This window comes from Athene noctua, chromosome 13, assembly GCF_965140245.1.
Source record: "Athene noctua chromosome 13, bAthNoc1.hap1.1, whole genome shotgun sequence".
In the NCBI taxonomy this organism is placed as follows: domain Eukaryota; kingdom Metazoa; phylum Chordata; class Aves; order Strigiformes; family Strigidae; genus Athene; species Athene noctua.
Genome location: NC_134049.1, coordinates 12,997,990 through 13,021,346, shown reverse-complemented (window position 1 = coordinate 13,021,346; position 23,357 = coordinate 12,997,990). Strand labels below are relative to the sequence as shown.

At 47.2% G+C, this 23,357-nt stretch overlaps 2 protein-coding genes across 3 annotated transcripts; one reads left to right on the top strand and one right to left on the bottom strand.

Annotated features, from left to right (window-relative positions):
• Nucleotides 1-6,721: 6,721 nt before the first annotated feature.
• On the top strand, nt 6,722-12,581 carry PARP16 (poly(ADP-ribose) polymerase family member 16). 2 transcript variants are annotated; one of them, XM_074916951.1, is made up of 6 exons: nt 6,722-7,009; nt 7,695-7,832; nt 8,631-8,837; nt 9,991-10,162; nt 10,935-11,076; nt 11,685-12,576. In XM_074916951.1, the coding sequence occupies exons 1-6, from the start codon at nt 6,818-6,820 to the stop codon at nt 11,827-11,829; spliced, it is 996 nt and encodes a 331-aa protein (XP_074773052.1). In that variant the 5' UTR covers nt 6,722-6,817; the 3' UTR covers nt 11,830-12,576. The 2 variants fall into 2 exon arrangements, with proteins under 2 accessions (XP_074773052.1, XP_074773053.1); XM_074916952.1 differs by lacking the exons at nt 7,695-7,832; nt 8,631-8,837 and having other exon boundaries at nt 11,685-12,581.
• Nucleotides 12,582-18,342: 5,761 nt separating this feature from the next.
• Nucleotides 18,343-20,280, bottom strand: LOC141965600 (gonadotropin-releasing hormone II receptor-like). Its single transcript, XM_074917397.1, has 3 exons — nt 19,774-20,280; nt 19,030-19,231; nt 18,343-18,752 (listed from the first exon to the last, which is right to left on the bottom strand). The coding sequence occupies exons 1-3, from the start codon at nt 20,278-20,280 to the stop codon at nt 18,343-18,345; spliced, it is 1,119 nt and encodes a 372-aa protein (XP_074773498.1).
• Between the last annotated feature and the right edge of the window lie 3,077 nt (nt 20,281-23,357).

Genomic DNA, 23,357 nt, shown 5'->3' with positions numbered 1-23,357 from the left:
TTTTCCTTTGGATTCACTTCTCAGGGAGACATAGGGTCTCAAATATTTCTGATAACAGCCCTTTCTGATCTGTGTCAGCGTCACAGAAAAAAAAAACTTTCAAAAATAACATGCTGCTTGGGGCACTGGGCAGTGTCACACTGGGAGGACACCTGGAGCTGCAAAGCTGCATTTCCCATACGGGCACCTGCGGCATCCAGGGCCTCCTGGGCATAGACAAGTCCTTGTCACGGCTCTCTGCCTCGGCTGCAGCAGGAGCAGGGCACGGAACAGCATTAATATTTGCCAAGAATAGGCTGGAGGGCTAAGCTGGGCAAACTTCAAAGGCGCTTTGTGTCATCAGGCACTGCAAGCTGGTTTTATCGGATGAGGGAATCTGGCCCATAACAAGGACTGTCACCTCATGCCATAGTGTGGCAATGCTTAAGAGCAACATACAGAGTGATGTATGGAGCAACAGGCACAGCTCGTATTGCCTTTTTGAGAAGCTGGAGGAGAGTACAGTGATGGCAGTGCATGACCCGCACGTGTCCCATTCCAGAGCACTCAGCTTCCTCCAGCAGGAGAATTCCCAAGGGCAAATCCTGCTGCTGCCCCCGTGCTGCCCTGGGGATGCCCACAATGGCTGGCTAGGTACAGGATCACATCACTTATCTTCTCAGGAACGCTGAAAAGCTCTTGTTTGGGAAGGGGGGAGGAAGCAGTAGGTCCCTCCTTTGCTGCGGGGGTTTGGTGGTGGTGAGGGTGGCTCTGCCCAGGCTCACCGCGCAGGTGTGGAGCAGACGGTGGTGGTGCTGCCGTCCCCAGCTCCTGCCAAAGCTGACCCGGAGGCTCACTCCTGACCTGGCTCGGACTGGAGCCCGTAACCCAGAGGTGAACTGCTCTATATCCCATATCCAGTCTCCCACTGAGTTTATTTTCTAGTGTGGCAGATCAAAGACTGCTGTAAGGAGCAAATCTATCAAAGGCTCAGCACCCTAAGATAGATCCAGCTTGCTTTTATGTTTACTTTTAACAAGCATACTCCTTCCTATTGTTTAGCAATTGCTTTAAAATGGATTATCCATTTTCTGTTATCAGATTTCCCTATTAATGGGAAAAATCAGGCATTCATAAATCTTAAAATGTGCTACTATCTGCACGCTGCATGTATCGCATTAGGGAAAAAACAATCTGGGGAGCAAAGCTATTACTGAGTGACCACGTCTCGGCTCAGCAGCTGGTTTTAATTTCAGCAGAAGATCCCCTCTGCTTCCCAGTAATGGCACCAGCCCTGCTCTCCCCACCACTTCTCCGTAAGTGCCACAAAACTCCAGCGTCGGCCTCGCACATCACACACTACAGCAATTCAAATGGGGAGAACCTGTGCATCTGAGACAACGAACACCAGATCATTACTGCCTCTTCCTTACCCTTCCATATGCTGTAAGCCCAGCTCTCTTCACATGCTGCTTTTTCAGTCAAAACTATACTCGCTTTAGCAGAGTTGTTCCTGAATTTCACCCAACTAACTGGAAAGTTATTCCCTGGCTGCCTGATTATAGACATAAGCCATCAGACATGCCTGGAAAATTGCCATCTAGTAGGTATTAACTGACAGCACTTTGTATCCTCTGACATGTGTGGAAGAAGTGAAAACTTCCCTTTATTTCCCCTACATAGCGACCTGCATAAAGCTGAACATGGACTCAAACGACTGCTGGACATGCCACCTTTTAAGCTTACTATCTTCCTTACTGCACAAAAAGCAAAAGAGCGTATCAGCCAAAAGATAAGGGTCAGTCTCGTGGTTAGAGCAGCAAACTGGCTTTCAGGAAATTCAAAGTGAGATCCTGTCCCTCTCCCCTAGAAAGCATGGGAATCAACTGTAGCCTTGAGGACTAAGTTGAGTTTTGCTACAGATTATGAGTGACTTTGGATAAATTTCTTAACAAACCTCATTTCCCACTCCCCATGCTAGCTGGGACACTTGTGCCCATTTTGCTGGGGTGTTGCATAATTATCTGGTATTTGGAAAGCACTTAAATCCCCGTAACTCACATGTAACAATTAAATGTTGCCCTGCTTTTAGATTAGAACCACAATAATTGAAAGCTGAACACATTTTGTTTTGAACTCCTTATGACTACATGAATGCACTCAGACAAATGACAGAGAAATATGATTCATCATATTCATAGGACTATTTCCAAAATAGTTCTTACTTTTATCTGAGCAACTGGGAAAACGTTAAAGGCAAGACTATTTTACCCAGCTGACTTAAGAAAGTTGCTTTATTCCACATTTCTGTTTTCAATAAATATCTCAGGACAAAAACATCCCCCGCAGCATATATGTGCAAAGGACAAAAAGGCGTTAAATCCGAAGGGGGGGCAGGGGAAGAGATAAATAGTTTACTTCTATTATCTTTACCATATGTTCTATTCCAACTGGATACACATAAACAGCATGTAATCTTCAAGCTCAGCTTTAGACTCTTTGAAGTGACCTGACCATACTACTGATTTATTTCAAACTAACCTTTCTCTTTGAACCCTAGGTCAAGGTTAATTCTATAATAAAACATACCTTATACAGCTGGCTTTTCCAGTGGTGCTAGCAAGTAACGAACCCCTCAGTCATAAGCATTTGTTTCACTGAGTGTAGTATTGTATTTCTGTTTTCCCTTCCCTGTATTAATTTCCTTCACAGACCCTAGTTAAGGGGAAAAAAATCTCTTTTCCGGTCCATGAGATCAATTTTAAATACACTGGAATTAAATGAAGACATTTAAGCCACATTTCTCTGCTGAAATGCATCCACCAACACCAGAAACTATTTTTATTACAGTCTATGTTAAATAATCAGATCTTCAATTTCATAAGAAGCCGTACAGCCATGTTATTCAAACTCCTCCACTGGCAATATGACCCTTTCAGAACCTTTTGGAAAACCATCTTTGCACTGAATTGTAGCAAACCACCAAGGCTAGCTTTTCTATCTTAGAAAAATAAAATTGGAAAAGGGAAATATATTTGCAGGGCACTTCTCAAAAAAAAAAAAAAAAGAGAATTTGCAAGTGCCCCCAGCCAGTATTGCCTGCCTGTAGGTATTGAAGCCCTCAAAAAAAGTGCATGAGCTACCTTGGCGGTGTGAGATGCAGTCGTTAAGAGATGCCGAGGTGCGTGCCATATTGTTCAAAGGCTGCTCATCGGGTTGTTTTTAAGAGGATTGGAAAGATGCTTTTGACTCTCAGCCTCCAGCCCACGGCACATACTCGCAGCGCTTAATTAAAAAGCAGCAACACGCGAGCTAAACCAGCAGCTGTTCTGCATTTCTTCTGACTCCAAAGTCTTGCCGACATGGTGTGGGTTAGAGCTGTTGGAAGAGAGAGATGAGATGGGATCTTCTGAGTTTGGGGTTTCTGCAAGGTACAGGCTGGAAGACCGTATCTGCTGTGGCTAACCTCAGGCTTATTATGAACTTTATTCTGGCTTATCCTCACGCATTTTGCAGGCCTGAGTCTACAGCCAGTTGATGTTCAGCATCACCAGCACACAAAGTGCATCTCCCTTAAAACTAGTACCAAAAGCTTTCAGTACTTCATCTCTGGCTTAGGTGCCACTTTGTAAAACAGGATTTCAGCCTGGTGTTAGATGATTTTGACCAGACAGCACTCTCAGTCAGCATCAATACAGCAAAATTGTTATCTCATCAATATCTGTCATGGCCTAACGCAGCTGAGCTCGCCGTAATGGGAGCACCATCCATTTGAAATCTCAAAGGAAGGCATCAGTTTTGGATCAATGCTCTCAGAATCTCCATTAACTATTATGATGCCAGTGATGTTTTAAGTCTATTTTGGGTTAATTTCTTCACGCCAGGACAAGTCACCAAAACACCTTCACTTGTCTGAGAGACTCTTAGAGTTACAGAGTGGCGGCACGGTGAGCCCAGCATCTCCAGAACTGATGTGGTGCCAAGGAAACCCTTTTCCCTCCAGCTCTCCCACCCCATTTCACCACACTGTCCTCTTCTAGCTTCTCCTCAGAGACAATTGCCTGTCCCCACTCCTTAACAGCAAGCCAGGATGCCATGCTTCCTGCAGCAGAGCCCCAGCTGGCAGTGCCAAACAGGTCCTGCCCTACTCTGCTACCAGATCACAGCCCCACACACACAGCCAGATAAAAGCTACAGCAGGCTGCCCATCACAGAAAAGTCCTGAACAGAGACCAACACATGTTTTGCTACATGAAGTGCCTCCTCCTGTCCCAGGGATAACAGAAGCAGTGCTCTTCCCTCCTCTACCACACTAACTGGTATTTTAAATGAGGGCACTGGAGTTACATCAATTCAAGAGCTCAAAATAGCAATGTAAACTTCCCCCCAAATATGCTGAAACTGACATCTCTACCATTCTCTAACATTGTTCTTTAACAGGCACCAAAAATTATTACATCTAATGATTTATTAGTGAATGAAATCAGCCAATTAGCCAAAGACCGATATTCAAAGGGATCGCACAGAACAATTTAATATAATGCAAAGTAATAAACATGTCCTGGGCTGAATCACTGAATGATGTTGCCAACAGCCTGTCAGATATATCAGATATTTACAGCAGAATAAGGCACCACATCAGATAAAGTAAAATACATCCTCTCAAGGATATAGAAATATGGAAAGGAATCTTTCTGGCTGCATTTCAAGTTGTGTAATTTACATACTGCCTGAGAAAAAGCTTTGTGTGGTGCTAGACCTCTTCTTAAAAGTCACCCATCCATGCTGCTGGTGTGTGGTAGCGTGGCTGCTACCCAGTCTAAGAAAGCCCACAGCACAAAATACAGCTGGGAATTGGAAATCTGCTTGCTGTGACACCCAGACAAACCTCTATTGGTCTGAGAAGTTCCACAAAGAGCAGACAAAATCTAGCTTTCAAGGTTTCATTCAAAACCTGCACAATAATAACCCCTTACCAATATGTCAAGAAGGAAAAAAATAGCATGGATCATGTTTTAAAGATAAAAACATGTATAGATATCTAGTAAATTGAGTAACCTAAACCAAAGGTACCTTTAAAATAATTTTGTCTACATGTTGCCATTAAATATGTCAGACCCAAGCAAGTATTTGTGCTGTCCTAGAATTGATGGCTTCATATTGCAGGCTTGTTCATGCAGCTGTTATTGAAAGATGCATTTTTGATAAAACTGTAAAAAGCAAGTAAACAAACCTACAACTCAATTCGATTTATGTACACTATTGTGGAATCATTTTCAATTTAATATAACTGTGCAGAGTCTGTGATCTATCTGGTTCTATCCCAAATTACAAAACCTCCTTGTACTCCCAAGCCATTCAAGTGGGTGAGTAAGAACATGACCTCTGCACTTGGGAATGAAGTTCACATTTTGTTTGCTTTGATACCAGTTTGCCCTCAGACAGTATTTAATACAGCTGGTGTTCCTGTTCGCTATGAGTAAGGCTGCAAATTGCAGCTCCAGCAATCTCTGGAGATCCAGCTGCAAGATGAGAGCCCAGTAACAGGTACCCACAAGCGACCTTAATGTTTTTCTGAGCATTTGCAATAGTCTGTATGTGTGGTGCTTGCATCAGTTACTCCATGGATATGTGCAATATCCCTCCTAAATGAAGAATCCAAGAAGGGTATATGAAGACATCTAATAATGGCTACACATTTCCAAAATTTGTCATTCTGAGTAACTTGCACTCAGGAGACCACAGAGTTTGGGTTGAGGAGACCTCCACCCTGCCGATGGTGATTCCTAATGGAACTGGAGAGATGCTCTGAGCACTAACACTGCCAGTATTTCAGAGAGGAAGATTGAGCCCCAATCTCAGGCAACATAGTGAATGCAACCTGGTGAAACCACTGGTAATCGGTTAAATTAAAACACAAATTCCTCTCCCTTAATTCTGCAATGCCAGCCTGTAGAAAATGACTCAAACCTGGATTTGTTCTTTGAGGCTACAAGCATTGATAATAAACGGAACTGCTAAGTACTAATGGCATCTATGTGCTTTTGATTTACTATCACAGAAGTCTGTTAATATTAGACCTACATAAAACCAAATTTTACACAGAAACAGATGACCATTCTGGCAAATCAGCATTGCTGTTTCGCATGAATGCAATGCCCAAGCTTGGAGTTTGCATCTGCCATGCCACAGCAGCCGAGGACAAGGGCCTGGGACCCCCCGACGTTGTGCAGGGACGGGGAACAAGCCGACTGACAGGGCCATGGTGCAACTCACACCCCAGCACGCTGCCACCATCCCCGCCAGCCGCCATCCCCACCGTGGTACTGCTGTGGGTACGGAGCTGAGTTGCCCCTCCATGTCCTCCCTGTCCCACGGGCCACAGACCTGTCCCAGTCTCCTCTACCCGAGGGGAAAGCACCATTTCCCCCCTTCTGCCCTGTACCCCTCTCCCGGTCTCTTACCCGAGGGGAAGGCGCCATTTCCCCCCTGTACCCCTCTCCCGGTCTATGCCTGAGGGGAAGGCGCCATTTCCCCCCTCTGCCCTGCACCTCTCTCCCATTCTCTACCCGAGGGGCCGGCGCCATTCCGCCCGGTCTCCCTCCTCCCCGAGGAAAGGACCCAGCCGCGGCCCTTGCGGCCCCAGCAGCCCGGCCGTGAGCGCACCGAGCGCCGGAGCGGAGCGGAGCGGGGCGGGCGGAGGCGGCCGCCCGGCGGCGGCGGGGCGGAGCGGCGGGGCCAGGCCGCGGTCCCGGCGGCGAAGCGGAAGGGACGCCGCCGCCCGGGCGGGAGCTGTCGCCTTCTCGGAGCGGCCGCAGCTCGGCAGCCCCCGCCGGGCATGCCCCCGCCCGGGCCCGGCCCCGGCGAGGCGGCCTCCCGCGTCAGGGAGGCGGCGGGGAGGGACCCGCTGGCCGCCGACCTGCGGTGCAGCCTTTTCGCCGCCGCGCTGCAGAGCTACAAGCGGGACTCGGCGCTGAGGCCCTTCCCGGGCCGCTACGCCGGCGGCGACGCCAAGGACTTCGAGGGGCTGGTGAGTGCCGGTGCCCCCGGGCCGGGGGTGTGGAGCCGAGCAGCGAGTGCGGTGTTCGGCCTTTGGAGCGAGAAAACAGCCCTGTGAGAGGGCTGGATAGGTGGGGAGCCCAGGCCGAGCGAGCCTGGGCTGGTCTGGGGGAGAAACAGGCGAGGTGGCCCTCGGAGGCGAGGGCAGCGGTGCCTCACAGTTACTAATAAAGCAGAATTATTTCTTTAACTGGTCAAGGAGTCCAGGTTTTAAAGTACGTTTGGGATCCTGATCAATGAACCCACCCATGGAAGCTTTCGCATCCAGTGTTGGGGTATGAAGTGTGGGAAGAGCTTGCCCTGCGTGAAATTCAAATTAATTTTGAACAGTTTGTGTTCTACATGGCCTGAACACCCGCTGCATCTATCCCACTGCAGATACTGCACTGTAAGACCTTGTTTTCCTTCAGGAGTCTGATTATTCTTGTATGTACCTTACAGATATTGTTGGTAAATATAAATATTTTATAACTTGTTTGGTATTTGCTTTTAGTGACAAACTTTCCTACAAACTGGATACAAATGTTTATATCTCAGAACAGAAACTGTTTATAGTTTACAACCCATTAGGGTGAAATATTGTTTTGTTTTCACTAGAGGTCTCTGTTTAATCATAATGGAAAGAAGAAGCTTGTACTAAATGCCTGTCTTGTTAGCTTGCAGATACCAATGCCCTACCAAGCCTGAAAGAACTCCTGGAGTCTGTTACAAACACAGAGAAAAGGACCTGGGATTTGTTTAGTTGGATTTTATCATCTAGGGTCTTCACGATACAAAGTACTAAGAAACAGGAGGTGAGTTTTGAATTCTGAAAATCTTGATTAGAATTTTTAGGGCAAACTTAGACTTCAAAGAGTATTTCCTCCTGCCAGAAGTTAGTTGGCTATTGCGAGAGCTTGACAGTTCAACGTGAATGCATTTTTTTCCGTATACAGAGAGGGCTGGTTGTTCTGGTTTTTAAATAAAATTTTAAGGAACACTGGTTGGAAGAAATAGTTCCCTGTCAGTAATTGATGATGGGCAGTGATTGTAGTTGGTTACTCCTATTAACATGGAATATACCTGCATGTTCTAGAACGACCAAAATAGTCCAACGCAGGTGTCACAGACCGAAGTCCTGCTTCTCACTGAGAAAGACAACTTTGTACTTCTGCCTACTGCGCCAAAAATGGAAGGGTTGAGAGCCACTGAAGTACTTCTGTAACAGGGATCAAAATAGTTGTAAAGATTAGCAGCAAGATGAAAACAACCTCTGTTTCCAGTTTTTTTCATCTTCCAAGATCAGCTGATGAATATATTGTCTTAGTAGCCAAAGTAGAATTGTGATACTGTCCTTACATCATCAGTTAATTAGCAGTCACAACTCAGGGCTTTTTTTCTGGAAAGAAGGATTAGGATTTAGCTTTGATAGCAAGAAACTGTAAGAATTTTTACTGTCTGCTTCAATTGAATTGTGACAGTGTTGAATTCTAACGCAGAAAGCATAATCAAAATGCATAAAACAGTATGAAAGACTAAGGGACAGTAAGCAGAATTTCCAATGAGTAATCTAACCCCATAAACCAACACTTATATTCCCTCCTGTTTTTAAGTATGAGAAGATCCAGGAGCTCACAGGGATGTCTGGGGCTGTGGTTCCTGCTCCGGACTATCTCTTTGAAATCGTATATTGCGATCAAATGAATACCAAGTTTGCTGAGACCAAGGGAGAGCGGGACCTCATCTATGCTTTCCATGGCAGCCGCCTTGAGAACTTCCATTCCATACTGCACAACGGCCTGCACTGCCATTTGAACAGGGTGAGGCTCCTGGTACTGGCACTGTCTTCTGTTGATCATTTGCAGCTAGTGACACTTTTTAAAAATAGGCCCAGATTCCTTGAGGGATATGAAATGTGCTGATGATCTTACACTGCTGTTTTCACTTCAGTGTAGGCCTTCGTGGATGGTTGTGTTGGAGTTTCTAGTGCAGCCTGAGGGTAAAAACTGGAAGTGACATGAAACCCTTTTCTCCAGTGTGATGAATTACAGCTGTCCTTCGCTTCTTTGTAAGGAAGCGTAATGCCTCTGAAAATACTGGCCTGTCTGACAGCCTGCAGCTGAAAAGTGCCTGTGCACAGAGAAGGAGGATAGTGACCCAGGCAACATAGAGATTCTCTCTTTCTGCCTGGCCTCAAGTTTAGATCAAGTAAGTTTTAGGTACTACTTTCAAATGGAGCCTTCTTTAAATGGCCTTTAAATGGCCTGGTTAAGGGAGACATCCCATAGAATTCATAGCTCTTCTGATTTCAACAGAAAGGCGGTTGGAACTCCCGGTTTTTTGTGTCATCTGTAAAGCTGCTCTGACACAAAAGCTGCTTAACCTTCCAGTCAACCTGGACTATGTTTTTTACCCAGGTTCTTTATGAGTAATGGCTTATCAGGTACAGTGGACTTACTGGATTAATAATTTTCGCCAGTGTGGCAAATTCTGAATCAAAGTTATTAAAACAGTTATATTTGAAGAGATTCACAATTAAAAACTACTTCCCTCTTTTCTAGAAAAGCATGGATTTAAATGCAAGTTAAAGCCTTGCCTTGTTTGTGGAGGTTGAATTATTTGAATGATGGCAGTCTCAATAAATCAGTGAAATGCCTCTAACAGCAGTGCAGTCATGTTGATATAAAATACTTATGCTGGCAAGCTGAATCCAAATCCGGGAAAGCATGAATCTGTCCACACCAAGGGCTGTGCCAAGCAGCTAATTTGAGGGATGGGAGAGGGCAGCTGCCCCACCCTGAGGAAGTTGTGCCAGGACAAAAACAGTGCATGAACCAGGCCCAATACAAGTCAGAAAAGCCTTTCTTAATTTACCTTCAGATACAGAACTGCCAGTTTCAAAGTAAAGAACACTTGTATGTCATTTGTAGTTTGCACTGCAGGATTTTAGGATATATTTCTGCTCCGTTTCAGACGTCCCTGTTTGGTGAAGGTACCTATCTTACCAGTGACCTGAGCCTGGCTCTCCTTTATAGCCCTCATGGTCTTGGTTGGCAGCGAAGTGTGTTGGGCTCTATCCTTAGCTGCGTAGCTGTTTGCGAGATCATTGACCACCCAGATGTAAAGTGTCAGGTGAAAAAGAAAGGTGAGTCTATTGCTGCTACGTGTAGTTCATCTCTTACTTGGTGCTTCTCATATTTCAGCTTTGTGCGTATGCACTGTTGTATAAAAGTGCAGTATATGGAGTGTTGATACCCTTCAGCAGAAACTGGCTCATTTTCTGATTGACCCATCAACAAATGCACAACAGCTTTGTTGTATGTGAAGCGTCTCTCAGAATAGTATATTTAAGAGGTAGAAAATATTTTGGTGGCGTCATTTGTTTTTCGTAGTTTCAGCAGTATGATAAAATCGTGTTCCATTATGCCCAGTGTTTTCACCTGTGTTGGTGGAGCAGAAGCATCACAAATGTATTGATAATGAGCTTTATAGATGTCTGGGAAGCCTCTGCTCGGGCTGTCCTCCTTTGACTTCTTCCTGCTTGCAGGGCTCGATCAGTCCTTCGATGTTGTTTTTCTTTTCTTGTTAATATTAGCAGCTCCTTACTGTGCTTACTGTGTGGGAGACCCACCTCCTTACCACCCTGGTCTGGGCCTTAATGCCATCCATACCAAGGATGGCTAGGAGTGCTATAGCCTCAAGCAAACTTTTCAGTCTATTCTTGGATGCTAAGGGATTCAGGGGAATACCAAGACTAGGTCTTTGGTTTTCTCATCGCCACTCTGGTAGAGGGGGAGGTTGGGGGGGCAGGGGGGGGGAAATGTTGGTTGTTTGCTTTTTTACAGTTACTTGAAGCTGTGCATTTTTTTTCTTTTCTGTTCCCCCCAAACTTCTATTTTTTTCCTCTTCCCATTCAGATTCAGAAGAAATAGACAGAAAAAGAGCAAGAGTGAAAAACAGTGAAGGGGGTGATGTACCACAGAAATACTTCGTTGTCACAAACAATCAGCTTTTACGAGTTAAATACTTGCTAGTATATTCACAAAAACAGCATAGGAGGTAAGAGTTCAGCTGTCTAGAGTGATGAGCATGCTGTTAACAGACAGATAAACACATCACATTTTTGATAAACAACAGAAAATGACAGGAAAGAGATGCTGCACTGCCAGAATTGATTTTAGCCTGGTTCCTGTGAAAATAAGGCTTACACCATGGTGTTGCCTCTGTCCCACTCTTACACTCCCAGGCTCAGCTAAATTTGCTTTTTCACTATGCCTGTAAGCACTTAGTATCTTTGAGAGCTCTAATAATCTGCAGCCGGAAACAAAGAGTGAAGCACTGATGAGTGCAGCTCTTGAAAGTAGGACAGTTTTAACTCTGCCTTTATCTGTCCTAAGTGGCAGCATTCACCCAGCCAATCAATGTGTGTGTACAGGCCGGGCAGTCACAGCTCCAAACCACAGAGAAAGGTGTGAACACGGGGGAAAGAACAGGATTGTGCACGGAGACTTTGGGAAAGGGGATGGGAAACCAGGATTTGTTAGTTACAGGGATGGTGGAACAACTTTCTGCTTTTACTCCATTAGCTTAACCATTTAAAATAAAGATACTGTTTGCCAAGGTATTTGTGCATCTCTGACAGAACGCATGCACTTTTCCCTTTTCAGGCCTTCTAGTCAATCTTCCTGGTTTTACACCCACCGTTTCGCTGTCATGATGATGCTGTACCTACTGCTGCTAATAGTGATAGGGGCCAGCAACTCGCCAACCTTCGTCTACTACTGGCACAGAATGTTTCACTCTGAGAGATGAATTGTCCGAGATGATAAACTGTTATTTTCACCACGTGCCTTAATAATAGCCAATCTGCAATGCACTGCGTCTGCTCCAGAGCTCTGGAAATAAAGGTGCCTGGAGCTTTCCAGTTCTGTCACCAATATATTATCCTCATGGCATCTTTCCATTTATTCTAATTTCTGTGTTCCTGTGATTCATGAGGATGCCCAGTACAGCTGAAAAGGGTTGCAGTGGTGCAGCTTAGTGTGAACCAATTATTAAGGGTCCATGGGAAAAAGTTATTTAAAGTTAATAAAACTTAAGTGTGGAAACACTCAGGTGGTACTATTTGCTGTCAAACTGAGGTATGTTTGCACAAGTTGGAAAGGAGGATTTTTCTGAATGTCAGGCAAAGCAACCTGTAGGGAGTCTTAGCAGTTTCTTTTCAGAAACTGAATTTAGTGATGTTTAGCATGTATCAGTGCAGATGGGATCACTTTTAAAACTAACTTTGGCTTTGGCCAGGAATTTTTATATTTGAGCATAATGATTGTAAGAAAACAACAAGAAATAAAGATCGAAATGGAAGAAATTAAGTGGTTTCTAGTATTTCCCCTACCCCTTATAAATCATCTACAAGATTTGTGCTGTCAGCCATGATCTGTCTTGTCCTTGGTTAACATGCAGATCAGATAAAAGTCAGGCCCTTCAGTGTCAGTACTGAATAAGGGTTATTCCTATCAGACTGCCTTTTCTGCACCGAGAAGAGGGAAGGTGAAGGATTCCACTTATGCTGCCACCTGACAGGCTTTTTGGGGTGGGGCTGCCTGGGGTTTGGGATCTGGTTAACTTTTTTGCTTGTACTGAACTTTTTCTGCCTCCCATTATGAACAAATGGACTAACTAGCAGTACATCCCAGCTTATGTCCTGAAACACTTGTAAGAAAGAGTAAAATGGCAGCGGAAACTCTAGGGTTGTATTTTACCTCTGTGAACACTTTTAGTACAGTTAACTTCACGTAGACTTGACTTAGGCCTCCATGTGCCAACCTGTGCACAATATGGTACGTTTGTAAGACAGACTGTCCACACTTAAGTTCTCACAAAGAGGTTGAGTTTTCTGTGGTCAGAATTATGGCAGTTAATGCTGTTTGCAAAGTGCTTTGGCTTAACTCTGGTGTGTAAAACCTCAGCATCTCTGAGACTAATCTTTTCTAATCTTGAAGAGCATTTTGGGGGTTTGTTTGGAAACACACGTGTAGGCATGAGTAAGTTAGTTGTGCAACAAACAGGGCAGCACTCTTCCCTTCCTGCCCAAGTCCTTTGCATTTGCTGTTGTTACAAAGCAACCTACAACTACCTGAAAAAGGAGCAAAGGACAGTCCTCTGATTAGTGTCTGGGTATGGAGTGAACCTGATGAAGAGCCCAGGGATTTAGGCAAAGAAAAGTTAGATATGTGCCACAGTTCAAGCTCGCAGTCTAGCTTTTACTAGTAGACTTGATAAACGCAGATTTTCATTGCACAGTGAACCCTAACCACACAAAAAAAACCCCTCATCACATATTTCCAGCAAATGAGTCTATGATTACTACCTTACTCATTAAATATTTCAAAGAAAATCTCTTCTTTCTCTGATGTTGTTCTGGTACCTAATTGCCAGAAATAATGACCTGGTAATCAGGTTTTCTAACTCAAGGCTGAGAATGAGTTCATTTACAGCAACCCCTCTTCTTGGTAGATGGAGATAGAAGCATTTATTCCAGTTAATTTTGCTGCCAGAACAAATTTATTTATTCACCATACAGCTTGCAAAACAAGAATATTATAATCCAATTCCCCATTGCCTTTTACAGTCGTTAATAATGCTCACTGTTAAAGCACATTGCATTGCCTCAGCCCAAGAAATGTACATGCTAATTATAGCGTTGATTTGCAATTAAAATATACATAAACTAACAATTTATTGCACAGTGGATTCAGCTACTTTGTAGCAGTTTACTCCTTGATATTCCAATGCAGAAACTTGAGGTTTGAGACTTGCACAGGGTTCCTGGGAATATTCGCCCATTTTTGGTCCACCTCAGCATGTTGTATATAATGTTGGGCCATGAATCTGTCATTTTAGGGTAGGTGATGTGTCAGCCAGAAAGCCAAGAGGTATTTGATGCTATCTAAAGGGTATTGTGTTGTTAAAAGGCAAATGAAAGACTTCTCAGAGCAGATGAGGCATTGGGGGCCCTTTGGAAAAGGCGGTTCGGCAGCAGTTGCGTGATGGGTGCACTGCAGAGAAAGGCCCAAACCTGGGAGTCTGTAAAAGGAACAGATGGGGAGGAACACAGCAGGGTTTTGAGGCTCTTTTCTTAGAGTTTCTTTGCATAGGAATGTTTCTGAAGAGTAAGCAAAAGGAATGAGCACATAGTGCTGAACAGCTGCTATCTCCTAATGTCTGTCTGGGCTTTTATTTGGCTCTAAACTGTTCAGCTGAGCTCTTCCCAAGCATGGGGCAACAGCACAGGTGCAGGGTGCTAGTTCCCAGGCTGATCTGCTGCACCAGCTGCTCCAGGTTATATCCCCAGAGAGAAAAGGCAGACACACGCAGTCCAGCACTGCAATTAAACCAGCAGGTATCAAAGGAAAAAAGTGGCTTTTTCTACTTTGAACCATTTGAATAGACCCAGAAGAAAGAGGTGGCTGCAGGTAGGGGCTGAGTCCTGATGAACATGTCTCAAGTGCCCCTCAGAGGGCTTGCAGTCCCATCCCTCACGCTCCCAGACCCTCAGGGATGCTGGGCGCAGCCTCCGCCATGCTTCAGCTCCATATCTGTGAGGCAGGGTAACGCTGTCCTCCAAGCAAAGGAAAATACATTTAAGGTGCTCAGATTCTACCTTAGCAGGCCGGCGAATTACTTAATATCCTAGTCCCACGCTTGTTTTCTGTGCTCCCTGCTGATTTCAGCATGTGTTTCCCAACGTGGCGAGATGCAGTCAGCTGAATTAATGTGAGTATTGTGCTGAGTAACTAACAATATTATGAATTAACCCAAGGTTCACATTAACCTCTTAAGCCACTTGCGTGGCTCTTTGAACATGCACAGTACTATAAAAATGCTAATGGGGAATGAATCAGAATTTCCTCCCAAACAAAGGACCGCTGTGTCTGAAGCAGGCAGCCCAGGGTGAGGTCGAGGAGTTGTAAAATATAAAGCTATCTGTGCTTATTAATATGATCGTTACATTACTGTGGTGAATATTAAGGAACTGTTACCAAGTCAGACAAATCTGATCCTGCTGTGATTGCAAGGAAGAGCATGGCAGGTGGTGTTTCACGGGGGGAATGGGCAGGTTTTGGGAAGTGGGAGAGTTTTCCTTCCATAAAGGGAAATAGATAATATATTTATAAGTGGTTTTATATAAAATATACATATGGAGAGCTCTTAGAAGCCAGCTGAGGAGGAAGGCAGATGCTGTGGGAGACCAGGGGTTTGAGACAATGTGGGGAGAGAGGGAACCACTGTAGAAAGCAGGACCACCCCTGGGGTGAGGAGGAGCAAGGCTCTGGGTTTCACACTCCTGATGAGCAATGCAAAAATCTTTTACTCTCTAAAGTATGAGGGGATTTAAGAAATGCAGAATCAGAACTGTGGCGATATTCAAACCAGGCCTGGGCTTCGGTCCACCTCTGACAAGACCTAGACCCTGGTTGATCCCCAGCTCCCCTGGGGAGGTGCCACCCACCTGCTCGCTCCCCCTTTCTGCCTACGTTGGGCACACAGCTTGGCAGCACACTCTTTTAGTGACATTTTCCTTCTATCGTGAAAGCTGTCACTTTGGGCACCTTGCCCACACTCTAGGCTTCCCAAAATGTCAGCCTTGAGCACCAGCAGTGGGAAGGAAGGTATCGAGAGGTGGGCAGAAGGAGCAGCACTGGAGTGCCTGCAAGCATCCTGAGGGATGTGCCATGCTTCCCCTGAGGACTGAGGTACATATCATCACCAATATCCCTATTTTCCTACTCTTCACCTAAAGCTAAACCTGCTTCTGCCCTCTGACCATACCCATGGGGTGTAGAGGTGGTGGGTCCCTCCCACAAGGGAAGAAATGCTTCTTGCTCTTCAGAGGTCTCCAAGCTCTCCTGCTGCCATGGAGGATGGAACCAGGGGCCTTAAGTGTGTGAGCAATGCCAGACCTGTTCTCTCCCACCCAGCAGAAAGCAGATGAAGACTCTTTACAGGAGATTAAAGATACTTTCCTGCTTATATGAGGCTTCCCAGAAAACCAACACACCTTCAAGCTCTGCCTCCCATTAGCGATTATCAGTAACATAAACAGAGAGACCAAATGAGTGTCTGATGAATAAATTAGCTTCCCCTACTGCAAGTCATTCCCATCACCTTACAAGAAACTCTCTTTTGCACTAGTCAAGCCAAGCCATCCTGGCAGCAGCAAGCCCTGATCCTGTTAGCATTGTGTAATTAACCTTGAGCAGAATGAGCCCAGGAAAGCCAAATGGCGATTACGCATCTCATTGGAGTTTGGATGCTTCCTAAAGGGCTCATGCTAATTCCTACCAGTCAGCCGGGGCTCCTACAGCTCTAATTGAATTTTTTTCTCTTTGGGTAGCATGTTTAGCATAAATTATAGTTTGCACGGGGAAAGGCAAGTACTCACACCCATCCACAGCTTGGCATCACCCTGAGCACTGTAGCTTCCTGTATTCTCACTGCCCAGCCTCAGCCAATCTGCAAACACCACTTGCTACCTCTCCAGTTCTAGTAATTTGTTAGCTGGGGCACTGGGAGACCAGTATAGATCCTTTCTGACTGATAGGGATCCAGCCCCTCTTGGAGAAAACCCCCTTGGTGCCCAAAGATTTGCTTCTTTGGTGGGAGACATCTCCCAGCTTCCTTACACATACAACCACAGCAAGTCAAGAGTGGTTTTAAAACAAAGCTCTTTCATCCTGATAAAGTCCAGGTGCTCATTCACAACTGCAGTCACCACAGAAATGCTCAGGGAACTGCCTCCTGCCAAGTCCAGAGCTCCTGAGCTACCCAAAGATTTCACAAAACTAGAAAAGTAAATCCACCTAGCTCAAAAATAAATGTCTCTTCAAAAGGAAAAATGCATTTAATAACAATCAGCAGAGAATAAACAAAGAAATAATTCACTATATCTAATTACATGAAAAGGAACAACACAGTTGAATAAACCCATCTCTTCAACCTACACTCAGAGAAGAGACCACCTTCGTAAACAACTTCTGGCACATTGGTGAAAAGCGAAAAATCCATTTTACTCATCACAGCTCAGCTGATTCCTCCAAAAGCCTCCCTTGCTCTCATAGTGCAGCTAAAGACTATCAGCACCCACCTGGCACCAATGGATGTGGATGGGCCCCTCTGTCCACAGGTGCTTCCCATCACCTTCCTCATTGGGATATCCCAGGCATCACCTGTGGAGTGGCTGCACCCACTCTGCTCAGGGCAGAGGTGAGGTGCTGGTGTTGGGTCAAGTCATTAAGGTAAAGACATATGTGTATAAATGAAAGAGGAAAACAGAGAGGAGAAAATGTGGGGTTTGCTCCCATCAGCCTGTGCTGGCTGCTGGGGACAGCCCAGTACGTGGTCTGAGACCTGCCAGATCATGCTCTGGAGAAGGGTTGGGGATAAAGACAGACAAGAGGGGCTGGGCTATGTCACCCTCTGGTTACCCCAAATACTCTCTCTCCTGGTCAGTGTTGTGTCCCAGAGAGTTGCTACGTAAGGATGTGTTCCTACCACCCCTGCATGCCAGCACAAGGCATCAGGGACTGTTTTCCCTTCTGAATGTGTTCAGAAAGAGAAGAAACCCCATCCTATCCCATTGTGGTTCTTCATGCACCTCTTGCCCAAGCCCCTCCATCCTCACAGCACCTTGTCCCTCCCACCATGGAGTTAGCCCAAGGGGACTAGTGCCTCTGCATTAGTCACTCCCCAAAGATTTACATCCTTCCCAGGGCTTCACACACAGCTGTGGGATAAGCAGGTAGGCTCTGAGCCAAGAGAACCAAAATTTCCAGAGACCCTTTCCTACAGTGGGTGGAGAAAATGGAGTAAAAGCCTGTGATTGCACCTCTGCAGCCTTTCAATGTGACACAACATAGCGTTGTGCATCTGTGCAGCTCTGTACTCCAGTGTCAGTGCAAAGGGCACTTATAGATTGGCCACCCTGAGACACATGGCCCTGGGCCATGGAGAAGCCATCATGTCTCCTCCCAAGAATTGATGCTGGAAGTGTGGCCGATGCTTCATCCCAGAATTAGGGCTAGAGTATGCGTAGGGTACAAAAAGGAGGGTTTTCTAATTGCCACGGGGCTGCTAGAATATAGAAGAATGACACCCAAATGTTTTTCACCCTGAGTACAGGCAGAAGACACTTCCCGTTTCTGGCCAGAGACCCTCACCCACCAAAGCTGGGTCACAAACCTCCTTATGACAGTCTCCAGAATGATACTATGGGACAAAGCAGCACCAAAGCTGTGCCTCCTGTCTCCTTGTGGGTATGTCTCTTCAGCAGACTGTGTTGACAGTTGTCCCGTTGGAGCCCCCTGATGCCACCCCACCATTTACAGCATCATCCTTTATGTTCTTCTCTGAGACTGAGATGGGCTTGTGTCTCTCGTGCCTGGTAATGGCTGTTTCAATGCCCCTGAGACACAACTGCACGTCTTCCCGAAAGGAGGGGGTGTACAGTCCATAAATGACAGGGTCGGTGCAGGTGTGCAGCAAGCCAAAGAGAAAGAAGCTGTGGTTGACATACTCCGGCATCTTCTGGATCATGGCTGGCTGGAACCAGTACCACAAGCCCAGGAGGTAGTATGGGGTCCAGCAGATGATGAAGGTGGCAACAATCACTATGGTCATCTTAAGAGTCTTCATACGTGCCTTGGAGATGTGGTCATTTTGATTTCTTATCAAACCTGCGAGGGGGAGTCAAAAGGATAGCTGGAGATGTGAGAAAACCAAAACATAACCATCTATGACTGTGCTTCTGCCAGAGAAGGGATACCACCAGGCCATGGTCTGGTCCATGGCCCACAGGAAGCAGAACACAGAAAGAAGGCGAGTCAAGAAGTTTGTGTCAAACCCCTCAGGTTACTCTTCAATAGGTGTTGGCAGAGATCCAACAATGCTCCAAGCTGGAGCAGGGTCAATCATGGAGTCATGGTAGACACTAAAGGGCTAGAACCTGCTTACCTTTGTTGATCTTTAGCTGCTTACTGATCTCCCAAATGATCCGGATGTAGCAAACGATCATGACGCTCAGGGGGGTGATGTAGAGGGTGGTGAAGGTGAACATGTTGTAGACGGTTTCCTCCCAGTGCGCTCGGAAGCTTCCATGAGTAACACACTGGGTGAAGTTCCCTCCTGGGATTGTGTGCAGGTGGAAGAGGAAAAGCTGAAACGGAGAACAGAATAGTAAGTCAGAGAGGCTTTGGGAACAAGGCACCACATCCTGGAGATGCTCCTGGCTGTGCATGGAGAGCACCTCCCTGCTGCTGTTGGACTGGGAGAGGCTCTCTGGGCACCTAACTCATGGCTATGGCCAGGATGGGTGGGATCTGATGCCTGTGAAATCCCATTTTCTGGCCAAACCACATGTTATTTTGGTCAAGAACTGCTCAGGTTTGTCTTGGTCTGCTCCAAGATGCTTTGCAGTAGTCCAGTGATGCATTTTTAGAAGATAACCATGTGCATTAGGAATAAAAGATAGTGGACACAATTTTTGCCCAGCCCTTAGCATAACACTCTGAGTGGTGCTATAAGGAAGATGCTGAGCACCCAACGCAGCAACCACACTGCTTTGCTCAGCAAAGCCAAGCCAGTGATGGTGGAGCCCATGGATTGGGATGGACCCTGGAGGGCTGTGGTCATGGAGAAGCCCTTCTCCAAAACCACCCCAGCCAGGGCAAATCCCATGGGGAGGGCACCGAGCCCTACCTGGGGCAAAGCCAGAAGCACGCTGCCAGCCCAGGCAGCACGGAGCAGCAGCCCATTGCGGCGGCGAGCGCGGGAGAAGGGGTGGAGGACGGCCGCGTGCCGGTCCAGGCTGATGACCACCAGCACCAAGGCAGCCGCATACATGGCGAAGAGCTTGAGGAAGTTCAGGAGTTTGCAGGAGAGGTCCCCGCCGTACCACTGCACCGTCACGTTCCACGCCGCGTCCAGGGGCATCACCGCCACCGTCACCAGCAGGTCGGCCAGCACCAAGCTGAGGATCAGCGGCCGCACATGGGATTTCCTCCTCTTCCTCAGCAGGCTGCCGAGCACCACCGTGTTGCTGCCTGCCGCCAGCAAGAAGAAGATGGCCGTGATGATCACGCGGACCCTTGCCGCTTGCGTGAACCGAGGCTCGACCCAGTGCTCAGGGCAGCCAGAGGCTGAGACGTTGGTGTCCCCCTCCATGGCAGGGTGGCAGGGAGATGTGAGGGGCTGCTCGTCACTCATCCCCTGCCGAAATGCAAGCGGCAAAGTGAACCCCCTCTTAGGGACTGTGTCATGTGCTGCAGTTTCAATATAAGGAGAAATGGGGAAATGGTGGGATCTGCACTGGAGGAACCAGCAGCAACCTGCCGGTCCCAGCCTGTCCCTGCCTGTCCCCTTCATGTTGCCTGTTTTGCCAAAGCACCGCACCTCCCAGTTGCGGTGATACTGCCCAGCTGCCCTCTTTGGCTAACCCCTGCCGTAGCTATAGTGATTGCTCTCACAGACATATATTTTTAGCTCTTTATGAGGTGGTTAAGCAGCTGGGAAGCGGGAGCGGTGGCCAGGACAAGCTGCTGCCCACCAGCACCCAGACAGGAATGGGTCACACCGGAGCTGTTTGAGCCTGTGCTGGGGCGGCCGTGCTCGGTTCAAGGACTCATCCTTCCAAAGGGGCTTTGCAAGCAGGGATCAGTGTTTTAGAAACCTCACAGCACTTTCCATTCGTGTGTTAAACCTTAATGGTCCACATCCATCTCCAGCACCAGATCTGAGGCTGTGAGTGGGAGCAACTGGAGGAGGCCAAGAGGGGAAAAGGGGGATCCCACACTTTCTGGGGACTGACAGTGGCTCTCGGGAGAGGATCACGGTAGCATTTAGGAGCCTGGACGTTCCCAGAACCTGGGCAGCACCAGCTCAACACCTCTGTCCCTTTGCCTTCTGGAGGCGAAACAGGAGGAGGAGGTAAAGGTTGAAACACACCCACATGGGGGGTGGCTCAGGGGTGATGAGCAGCGTGGGAGTCCGCCATGGCTTGATTTAATTGCCCTTTTTGCCTGAGCACAACCAGCTTGGGGACAACTTATGTTTCAAGGGCAAATACTTCCAACTCTTAGGGACATGAGCTGTTAACAGTTCCAGCTGCAGGTAGGGTATGTCTCTTTCAAGCACCTTCTGGTTTGCTAGTACCAAAATAAAGCCTTCCCCACCTTTGCACAAATAACACAAGCAGCAGAGATCAAATCCATCTCCCCAGCCCCGCGGGATGGAGATGCTGACACCTTGCAACAAACCACCCTCTTCCAGCTCCACCACCTGCGCACTGAGCCCCTGAGTGAGCCCCTCTGCTGCCTTCACCCCCCTCCCTCCCCAAAGACCAACCCAACTAGCAAGCAGTGAAAATTAAAAACAGTCTAAAAGTACCAAGCTGCTTGCTGTCTGTCTGGAAGAAACAAGGGGAAACCCATGTCCAGGTCTGGATTTGTCCCAGCTGATGGGGAACGTACCTGGCATACGCATGCCCTGACGCTGAGAAGATGCTCCTTGGCTTTCCCCATGGGTCTCCCACTGCCGCGGTGCCGAGTCAGGATTCTCCAGCGTGTCTTTGCATCACATCATTGCAACAAACCCCTCGCAGCAGCAAAATTTCCCTTCACTGCCAGCCAAGCTGGGAGCTATTGCTGTTTTTAGCCCAGGCGTACGCAGGCATCAGGAGATGGCAACGCTGATGCAAACATCCCCTGCACTGCTAAAGCAGGAGCGGGGCGTGTGGAGGTGGGCACCCACCGGCAGCCAGGTGCAGGCAGCTGCCGGTGTTTCACCCCCAGGCAGGGGCCACCACCCCCGTCCTTGTGGGCTTAATGAACTTCTCGATTTCAGGCTTAATGAGCAGGCAGTGGGGATGATGACAAAGCTGCTGTATTGCAAGAAATGGCCAAAATTCAAGATGGTGTGGCTAAATGTGGCCCCATCAGGGATAAGTGCCAACACTCCCTGCATCGGATTTCTATAAATACAGGAAAATGAGTTAATTATCCCTGGAGTTAGTGATGAACGCCCCGTTGCTTAGACAACCAGGAGACTCACAGCACACACAGACACACACACGCCCCAGCGATGCTCCTGGATCACACAGGTCCGTGGGAGCATCACGGATGAACACAGGTATGTGCCTGGACTGGAACTGCTGTAAGGAGGGTATTAATAAGGAGAAACTTGGGTCATTTTGCCATTTTAATAATATACTTTTTTCTGCACTCTATCAGCTCCCACCTTGTTCTTTTTGTATTTCTTTCAGCATAATGCAGTGAGAGCTCAATGTGTAGTGTAACCCTGTGAGGGACAAAGAGCTCACAAGAGCTTAAAAAATATGATGTGCAATGCAGGGAGGGAAACTGAGGATACCTTGCTCCTTCGGCCAGCAAAAGAGCTGTGGGGATGACAGAGGGCCAGCTTCAAGCCCTGGTGAGGCTGGTGCCAGCACACATGCTCTCAGGGGCATCGCAGGGACTTTAATTACATGGAAGCAGACCTTCACATTCCCCAGTCTATTAAATTAAGAAGTACACAGCGTACAGGAGGACCGCAGCTGAGCTGGTCCCAGGCTGGCAGCGGCAGCTCTGCATTGTTCCCTGAGAGACTGAGGTTTGTTTTCTGGGATAGGAGGGTTTCTGTCGTTAAACCCATTCCCGCGTATTTTTTGGGCAAAATCACTGAGCTCCAGGAAGCAGCTGCCCTGTCTTTGAGGCTGCTCTGCTTGCAGGAGTGTTCCTGGGCACAACAAAAAAGGATTTTTTTTTCCCTTTTGTGGGTTTAAGCATCAAATTGTGTGGCAGAGAAATGGGCTCCTGAGGCTCAAGAGATGCTGCAGCTGCTGGACCACATCAACCCTTGAGGAATCAGAGTCCCCTAAACCCTCCATTGCACCTGTTTCACCTCTAAAAGGGACCAGGCTGGAAACTCTGCACAGAGCCACAGAACTCAATTTATGCACTTGAAGTGCTTTATATCTGAGGGGAAAGAGAAAATCAGACCCACCCCTGGCACTGCCAGCCCTCCACCTAAAATGTGGTATCAAGCTGAGAGGGAAGGGACACCGTCCTGCCAAGACTCAGTTTTGAGGCTGATTAACAGCTGGCATCAACAACGTCCCTCTGGTCTTGCCTGAGCCTAGCTGAAACCCTAAAGCCACCATGGGCAGAGCAGGAGGGCAGGCGCCAGCAAGCACCAGCCACCCCTGCCACGCCAGAGGGGACCCTCCCCACCACCTCCTTACCTGGCCAGAGCATCACCTGCCAGCACCACGGGAATGAGACAGGTCC